Raw genomic sequence first — 9,829 nt, forward strand, 5'->3', positions numbered from 1 at the left:
GAAGCATATTTAAAGGAAATTTAAATTCCTTTTAAAGGCATAAATATTGTTATTGTCGTCTTTAACGTTGTTTGTAGAGTGAAATGAGCACAGCGAAAAGAAAAACCTAATCCCCCGTCAATTAACCTCATGGATCTAATGAACCGTAAACAACACACGACAAATCTGTCTCCCCATCTTCCTCGGCTCATGTTTTGTTTCGTACCGATAACACATTCTACTGTTTTATTTATTTTCTTCTCCATTTTCCATCTGCCCACCCCGTCACTCATTATCCAACGGGTTTTCGAAAACGTTTCCACTACCCGATGGAGGCGCCCAGTCGGTTTCAGTGAAACACCAGGCGCCTCCATATGCGGGGCGTAATTTGCATCGGTCGTTCGTAATAACCAGACGCGACAGTGATACAGGCGCGTGATGGTAATGAATATTCATAGCAAGCGAACGGATGAACCCGTTCCAAGTGCGGACAAGGCGGGCTCGAAATCGAACAAACATTCACTCGTAGCAGCAGCTTGCATTAGATTAATTTTGACTAATGTCTAACTGACAGTGGGAAAGTGGCGCTGCCTGTTCACTTTAAACCGTTCTCGCCACCAAATACCCTTTCTGCATATTGGTACAAAATGGGGGTGCAACAATTGCAAACCATGATGTTCCAATTTTGTACGCTGCCAAATTAATGTCTGGCACTGTTATTGAATCATTGTTGAGGTTGAGGAGTTTCGTTGCTTTTTTCATGTGTACTAACAAGGCGTACAATACTATTAGAAAATACAAAAAAAAAAATAACTAGGCCATGTGTGTCTTCACGCAATTGTATTCGCAAGCTCCCAACACCTGCGTTCGTGTTTTGAAAATAAACTTCCATTTTTTGTTCTTCAAACGGAAACGGAAATTGCACATCAAAAAACGCTTCATATGAAAAGCGCTCTGATCGGTTGGCAAATGTTCCGTTACCATCAACCGTGCGAGGTGTAGCTTTTCATTTTCTTTAACATTTTTCATAATTTAAAAACGAAAGCCTCAACTAAGAAGTGTTCAAACACCAGCACTGTGATACTAACAACTTCTATTTCACCAAATTCATGTTTCACGCTCATGATCTGCTATCCTCATCAACACAGCATAAACTTAAATTTTAACTATTTTCCACCTGTTTTTCTTCTCTCTCATTTCCATTTTTCTGTACGAATGCATTTTTTATCGCGCCTCTCTCTCTCTCTCCTCCACCTTTGTACACCTTAATCGCCTATTGGGTGCATAACGGCTGCTTCACAATAAAAAAAAAATGCATTTATGTTCGTTTTTCACGGCAAATTGAACTAAATAACCATACCGTACCGCCATTTCGAATCTAATGTCACGCTTTGCGTTCATTCAATATTTGTCATAACGTCATACGGCAAAACGGTAAAACACAATTGTTGAACATTAAACCAAACACATGGCAATGGCACTCAAAAAAACCAAAAAAAAACAAAAATAAAGGCTATGCTTTGTAAGAATGTCATCGCTCGAGATACATCCCGGTGGCCCAAATTGCAACGGGGAGGCAAGGCACGCGCAAGGCAAGTTGAGCAAATAATTCCTTGAAGCATCACTTCTTCGTTTTGTTCCCTGAACGTTTGATGTGTCGTGTGTCGTGTGTTAGATTTCCGTTTTTCTGTTTTCTCCGTTCTCCTTCTCCTTCCATTTTTCGGCTTTCGTTTTCTGTGCTGTCGCCTGTGTGCAATGCAATGCGGCCTCTGTTCATCCACTTTTGCAACGTTCGATATCCAGTTTTTTCCTTGCTGAGTTGTTGTTGCTTCAAATGGCCTTAACTTTGTGTTTCTCCTTTCTTCTTTTTTTTCAAATCCACCCTTGACCGTACATGTGCAACCGACATACATCCTATTCATCGTGTATCATTATTTATCAATGCTGGATTAAAAACTGCTTGCATTATGTGTTGGTCTTTGTCATCTTTGTGCCTTCCGGGCACATCGTTTACCATCGCGCTTTTGCTCGTTTCAAATGTTTTATTACTTCTATCGAATGCAACCCTTCGTACGTCTATGGCAGCCATTTTGCTGTTTGAAATTGTGCAATCTATTGTGTGCAAAAGATCGAACCGATATCATTGATACACTGTGGAGGGCTATTGAAAATGGTCTTGTGTTTGATGAATCTTTTAAGAAGAGTCGTTCATATGAAACTTCAGTGAAGAGTAATTTAAATAGTGATTCGTTTCTTCCATGAATCATGAATCGCTACAAATTGATTGTTGTAGGTCTTATTAAGAGTAAGACTTTTTAATAGTTTTTTCGCATCATGGCACCATTGTAAATTCTTAAAATAATAACTTTAAATGAAAAGCATAAATCTCCCATTTGTTTCCCTTTTCCCCCCCATTCATTTCCATCTTCACACTTTGCGTTTGTGTTTCGCGCAAATAGTGCGCAAATTGAATCAGTATTCGTGGGCGAACTTTGTTAAACTTACTTTCGTTGCTCTCGTTGCTCATTATCATTGGTTTTCATCGCGAAAATTAGACCGTCGGCGGCACAATCGTTGGAAACCCCCCGAGCAGCAGGAAACCGAGCCCAAAATTTGTGAGTTCGTAATTGGAACTGCAGTTGAAACACTCATACCGCGTAAAATACACTACACTGTGTCATGTTTCGGTTTTAAATGCAGAACGTTGAAATTCGGCTTCAATGAGCCCGGTATCGATTTAGGCAACGCGCCAGCACTAGATTCAATGAAGTTTGGCCCTAACAACAAAAAAAGGAAAAATAAATAAATAAACAGATTTTCCGGTTCCGCTCGGTTTTCTTTTTTCAAATTTGGTTTCTTCAAATATGTAGTTTTATTTGCGAATGACACAAAACTGGTGGTTGCTCGGTATGTTGCCTTCATTGTTTTTTTTCTATACACACACACACACGCTCATATCTAATTGAATTTTCCTCATACTATAATACTTCTCTTTCTCTTTTTCCTCTTTCCGGAACCTTCTGGGATCTTCCTGCTTTTTTATTTTGTTTTTATTCTTATTGATTTATGTTTTTCATTTGTGTTTTTTTTTATTTTTAAATTAATATAAAATCTAGTTGCACTAATAATGCCAGCTAACTATAAACCACACGTTGAGATATTAATGTGATACTGCCATCATTACGTCCGTTGCATTGCAAGCCTCACGAAGCTATTATCTTAACTCAGCCACCGATAATTGTTTAATGTATGAAATAAAGTAGAAGAGGAGAGAGGAAAAAAATCAAATAAATACGTGTAAGATCTCATCGCCCAAATAAGAAAGCAATAACAATAAGCGTAATGATTGTAACAAAGAAAACCAAAGTTATAAAGCGATTTAAAACAAAAGCTACATATTAAACGAAAAACTAAACCAAACACGAAAGCAATCACCACCGCAAAGTACAAACTAAATATTCAAACGAACAAAAAAAATAATTTAAAAAACTATTTAATATTCGCACCGTGTCACTGTAATACAATGTGTAAATGTCGTTAAACACTCGCTATTTGGGACTTAACAAAAAAAACTCTTGTTGGTACATTAATAAAAAAAAAAGTTCAATAAGCTCCGTCGTATACTAAAGCAATGCCAATGAATAATCATAAAATATCAATAGTCTTATTCCGCACAGACAGAAGGTGAATGGTAAAACGATAGAAAACTTTAATCGATTTTAATTAAATTTCCATCCTTTTTCTTTGTGTTTGAATTATATTTTTTTATGATTATATTATTAATTATTTGTTTCGTAAACCTTTTGTGGTCTTCTCCTTCCACCTGCTTTTTTCTGGTTGTTTAGCAGTATGAACGAAACCCCTTAAAACGTGTATTGGCCTCAACAGCACTCACATACACACCACAACTTCGAGGCAACTTCGTTTCCGTTATTAAAGGGTGAAACATCAGGTAGAGATGGATTGTTCTGCAAATTACGTTGCCAGTCCGATTTCCGACATATAACAACAACAGTACAAACAAAAACCGGAACTGAAATTTGAGGAAAATTTTACATAAAATTTGTTTTTTTTATGTGTTAATATTTAGTTCACGCGTTTCTTGCTTGTGTTGCATTAGCATTTGCACTTCGAACCATTTTGATTTTTGGTCGTTTTGAATGAAAAGCTGCGAGCTTCGGCAATTAAGCTCCGACATCACTAAAAAAAAACAAACGCAATTTGTAAGACATTTTTCATGTCCATTAATATATTTTTTCTTGTATTGTTTTGTTTTTTTCTATAACTGTCTACAACTTTCTCTCCACACTGCTCCCTTTAAAAAGCTTTCGTGATTATTGTTTTTGCCGTAGCTGTTCATGGTGTTTGCATCAAGCGAAAAAAAAATCCAATTTATCCTGCGCTGTATCTACTCCATTTTGCATATCATTTCATCTTGTTCCTAAAATCATTTCGATGAAGAAAAAGATAAAACGAAGTCTAAATCCTTCATTCACAGACCTTAATTTCCTGTAGCAAAACAAATCGACACTTAGATCATGCCTTTTCCGCTTCATTTTGATATATCAACCTAAGATAAGAAAGCTTACACTTTTTCTACTTCCTATTCCGCTATCATGTGCTTTGAATGCGCCATTTTATAAATGATTTTTTTTTCTCTGTTTTGATGAAAGCAAGGAAAATTGTGGCAGACGATTGGAAGAATTTTCTGCGTATATGTGTGTGTGTGTTTTTTGTTTTTTTTCGCTGGTAATAAATTGTTGATTGTTTTTAAAATTCTAACATCCTGTCCAAAACTATCGGCTTGTTTTATTTTTCACTCTCTCTCCTTCTCTCGTTGAATGTTTTTACTGCCAATAATTGTAAGCGTTACTCTGTGTATAGTGTGTGTGTTGATGTGTATATATTCCCTTTTTTTGTTTTGTTTAGCAAACATATTAAAATACCACATAACTTAACGTTACGTTTCTTTGTTTTTGTTTTGCTCTCAATCGCTCTGTTTCTTCACATACAAATATTACCCATTTACCCACAAAGCAGTTCTGGGTGCTTCGGGTGAAATTTTGTTGGAGAAAATTTTGGAAGAGGACAGCAGCTACGGTGATGCGGACTACTACTCCCGGAACGTGGGCCAATCGCCACCCGGTGCGGATAACGATAAGCGGTTGCTGCTCGGCAACGGCCATACCGGTGCCATACACATGACCGACATCTAAGAGGATCCCCCACGGCGTGGAATGTGGGGGGAGGGGATGGGACGATCCAGTGAAATCCAGTGCGGGTGCTGTTTGCGTATCGGTAGGCTGACGCGTGATTGTGATGACGATTTTTGTAGTTTTGGGTAGAGCTTTTTTGCTGCTGGAGATGCCGGAAGGGGGGGAAGAAGGTGAGGAGGAGGACGGGGGGAAGAATGGGACATTGTAACATGGGTCATAATTAGTATATTGAACAACAAACAAAAAGGAAGTTTTTCGTACTGACTTCAACTCAAACTTGTAGCACCTTGTACATCTTGATGTCACACCGTAGTGTCCGATTTTGTAACACGTTATCCAACATATGATCGGGGCAGAAGGAAGTAACGAACATGTGAAACGATTTTGTTTTCCCCATCTGCTGAATATTATTGCTAAAATTAGTTTTGATCGTGCAGAGTACCAATCCATTACTAAACATTTCTCATAATAAGAAAGCGAAATCTCACATCCTTGATTTTTTCCAAAACAAAAAAAACATCACAAGGGATAGTATTAGTTACACAGTGCAACAGAAAAAAAGAATCTCGAATATTATGTTAACGGTGGGATACAGTGGAAGATAAATCTCTGCTGCCCACCATCCCCCGGAGATGCCCGCTGTGCGATATAAAACAAACATAAAGCAAAAATCGATGATAAAGTGTGCGTGTGTGGGGGCGAATCAGTAGCATAAAGGAAAAGTCAACCGGTTGATTGATTGACATCCGCACGAATCAAATTAAATTCCCACTGAGATTAATCACTGCGCGTAATCATCCTGATCGGTGCGGGGCGGAAGTCTAAAAAAAAAGTCAACATGCACTATTAAACCCCACCAAACCGAACGAAGGGTGGGTGAGGAATAGGGCAACATGGAGCCCCATCAGCGCAATCATTACCAGAACTCAATCCGATTAACAACGATACGCCGCTTCCTGGGGTTGTTCGTCGCAAAGCTCACGTTAATAAGCGCTTCGCGCCAAAGTTATGGTCCGTTTGTTGCTTAAGGGAATCTGCTTTCCAAATGTTAGCATAATTACTGATTACCAAAAAACAAAAAAAATCCGCTTCTACCAGATGCATCTATTTTAAACGCAAGATCCGAGAAGTGAACTATTTATGAACGAAATTCATCTGCTGACCGTTACCAAACGAATGAAATCGATTGCGGCTTCCACTATTTAGCCATCGTAACTAGTAGCAGTCGCCAAAAAAAAGGGTGAAAATACATGTGTGTAATCGAAAGGCTAGATAGGCTGTAGGCATTTAATACTGATCCGGTGCGCATTTAATACTGATCAACGATCAGCAACGAGCGTGGCTGCACATTGGCATGCACATCAACTATGTCTCCATTAATCGTATATACATGTATGTGAGTGACGTTTATTAAACTTTTGGATGTTATGTATGTTTTACTTTATTCCATACTCACACACATACACACACATAATCACGGAATCGGCACGTGACACGCAGATGGATAATAGAGAGGAAAAAAACGATCAAACCGTGTCTGTTAACAAGGGTTAATCACGATCAGGTGTTAATTGAAGGTTTTAGGAAAATGCAAAAAAGAACGATCAATAATGAAAGAAATGAAGCGGATTGTAATTAAATATGACATAACATATAAACGCCACTGCTATACTTGCTATACGCAATAGGATGTAAGCTACTGTAACATCTTCAGAAAGTAAAACAAAAACAAAACTAGCTAATTTCACTTAAAACTTTTTTACACAAATTGTGCTTTTTATTATTTTTTCATTTTTATTTTACTTACAAACGTGTCAGTTTAATAATTTCAATGGGTGAATGTGAATTCCAAAATCTACCATTTTGCCTTACATAACAGGCCCATGTCTGCTAGTTTGCAAAAATCGACAGAATCAGTACCACACCAGCACATTTACATTCGTACTTAAGTGACAACACACTTGTGTGTTTAAACACTTAGCTAAGGCAAATAAAATATGCAACATTATATGCCGAACATAAATCGATAAAAACAAAAACAGCAAAAAAGAAAAAACAAACATTTGTTTAAAGTAAACAACAATATACAAAATAGAAAAAAAACCACTACACCAAAGATATTATCATTCACCGTTTCATGGCGCAAAACGCACACGCAATCAGTCGCGGATAGATAGTAAAGAAAATGGAAAGGAAATAACAAACAAACAAATTGTACCATGCTCGATGTACTTCGGTGTTTTCGGTTGGTTTGCTTCTGTTAAGCTATTTCTTACTGCCAAGTAAGTACAGCGTGCGACAGCTGTTTCTCTTCTGCATTGCTGTTAAAAGAATGATGCCTACATTAATCGTTTGTCGGCCAACAAAATGAAGTGATGGAAAAGCGGTAGTAAAACGGTTCGAAAGTGTGTCCTTAAACAGCTTACAAGAAACATTTGTGGCAAAAGAGAAGAAATTTAATGAGCAGATTTTGTTTATAATTTGTTAACCAAGCTTAGTTTGGGAACGGTTTTCTCCTAAACAAACAAAACAGGCATTTAGCATGCTTATTCTGAAAATAAGCTAAAATTCATCTTCCGAAAAGATCCCTTCCCATCGTCGTCTGTACAGCCATCTGGAATTAATTGGAATCGGTTGCTCCCGAAACGATCACATCACATGTTAATCGACCTTAGCCCGTTCCTCGATAACGTACGATTCAGCAGCTTCTAGCTTGTGTGTTGTCCTTTAACACAGTGTACAAAACAACAACCCTAACCTTGAGGCGTGTCTGAGCTACAAAGTTAGACTGCGTTAAGGCTGCTAATAGGCAGCCTCCCATCAGCTGTCGCAAGGGTTTTTGGTGTAAATGTTTGTACGCGTCCCACGATAGGGACCGAACGTTTTCCCTTCCACAAAACCATCGCATCGTTCTAGCTATGCTCATACACTGTTGCGTTACAGCTTTTGAAGAGTGATAATTATACGGAGATTCTTAACAAACTTCTATTCTTCTTCATCATCCTTTTGGAAGGATGCGTGAAGAAGTTCCACCCCATTCAGTGGATCATCCTCTCTTTGCATGCATTGCTGCCTGGAACGGTGGAACATAAAATGTATGTTTTACGAATAAGTTTACCGAGCTCATGAATGTGTGTTTATGTCGAGTTTTTGCTGTTCCGTGGCTGTTTGCAATTTTACTTGTGGCATTGGCTTTTAAAGAATGCCTGTAAATGTTTATAGTTACCGGAAAGATTTATTTTCCAACTCGGTAACGCTTTACAACACCGACAGTATGTGGGAGCAATAAATTGCAAATGTCGTAACATGGTGACATGCAGGATATTTCAAATCAATGTAAAATTGTTATATATTCTCACATTTTATAACTTGAATTGAGTTTTTTTATGAGTTAAGATTTATTTATTGTTTATTTATTGAATGAAACAATCATTATAAAATATTGAACAATGTAAAAGAAAAAAGAAATGAAATTATTCTACCCTTCGATCATACAAATCTGTGTGAACACACAACAGCATCAACAAAACAGTGGCAATGGCAGAAAAAATGGTGTCTTGTGTACGTGTGTTTGTGTAATATTTTGACTTAACATGAATGTCGTTATATTATATGAAACGAAGCGTATCATACATAAATGGAAACGCAACAAATGAAGTTGATTGTGGTAGCAAGAAAGAATCTCAAGAAACCATTCCATATCCGAGACCTGCACAAAAATAATGACCTGAACAGAGTAGTAAACCTTGTGGTTCTGGTATTTTCACGTACACTATCACGTGGTTTTTGAAAAGCAGAGCAAAGGTTCACGAAAGACGAAACGAATATTACTTTAAATCTGTTGTCATATAGAGATCTGGTTTGTTTATCGTTTTGTTTTCGGTTTGAATCACTGTTGAGTAATTACAATGTTGGATGTTTTTAGCGTCGTTAGTAAAAAGGCAGAGCTATTTTTTATGAAAGGTAAAACAAATGCAGCTGTGGGCAGAAACGGATCCGTTAACAGTATCGTAGAAAAACACAAATAAAAAACACATTCCATTCGCATAATGAAAACTGTTCCATTGGTGTACAGGTGCGAGACTGCGTTAGTTACGAAGCTGCAGAACTAATTAAAAGAAAAATAATAAAAGTATGTAACTACATCTTAAACACATTGAAGAAAAAAAAACATGATATACTCCGACCAATTTATAGCTAAGATCTATTTTCAAACTTTTTCTATAAGCATGTTTAAGCGACGAGTCGCTTTGTACACGATCGTTTCATGCAACAAATGCATGCCATTTGCTGCAAACCATATTGCAGTGAATGGGTTAGCAGTAATAAAGGAAAACGTAGAACGTTTGCTCCCTCGTCTCAGTAAATCTCTCAAAAGTACAGCGCACATACACACCCATGTAATGGCACATCGAACGGTCACACAAATACGAATTAATTTTCCGGAAAGTGTGTGTGTTTTTTTTCCTACAATAATGAACAAGAAAAACTACGAACAAAATAGTAATGTTTGAAATCTTCACCATTTCAGCACAAATAAACCTAGGGCCACAGATCACTTGTGAAATATTATAGTAAAATGCGTGTGACACTTCACAAGAGGGACCCCCCAACCAAATCATGCAAAGATGCAA

The 9,829-nt window shown here is 37.5% G+C and overlaps 1 protein-coding gene and 1 long non-coding RNA gene across 8 annotated transcripts in view; one reads left to right on the forward strand and one right to left on the reverse strand.

Annotated features, from left to right (window-relative positions):
* The window catches only part of LOC125762847 (uncharacterized), a 30,261-nt gene extending 20,789 nt beyond the window's left edge, over nucleotides 1–9,472 (forward strand). Inside the window, exon 6 of one of the 4 annotated variants that reach the window (XM_049425395.1) lies at nucleotides 5,017–9,472. In XM_049425395.1, the coding sequence (XP_049281352.1) occupies nucleotides 5,017–5,195 (179 nt within the window). In that variant the 3' untranslated portion in view covers nucleotides 5,196–9,472. The other 3 variants (XM_049425396.1, XM_049425397.1, XM_049425398.1) reach the window with 3 other exon arrangements.
* LOC125762852 (uncharacterized) overlaps nucleotides 1–9,829 on the reverse strand; it is a 72,035-nt gene that overhangs the window by 33,858 nt on the left and 28,348 nt on the right. The window lies entirely within an intron of this gene.

This window comes from Anopheles funestus, chromosome 2RL, assembly GCF_943734845.2.
Source record: "Anopheles funestus chromosome 2RL, idAnoFuneDA-416_04, whole genome shotgun sequence".
In the NCBI taxonomy this organism is placed as follows: domain Eukaryota; kingdom Metazoa; phylum Arthropoda; class Insecta; order Diptera; family Culicidae; genus Anopheles; species Anopheles funestus.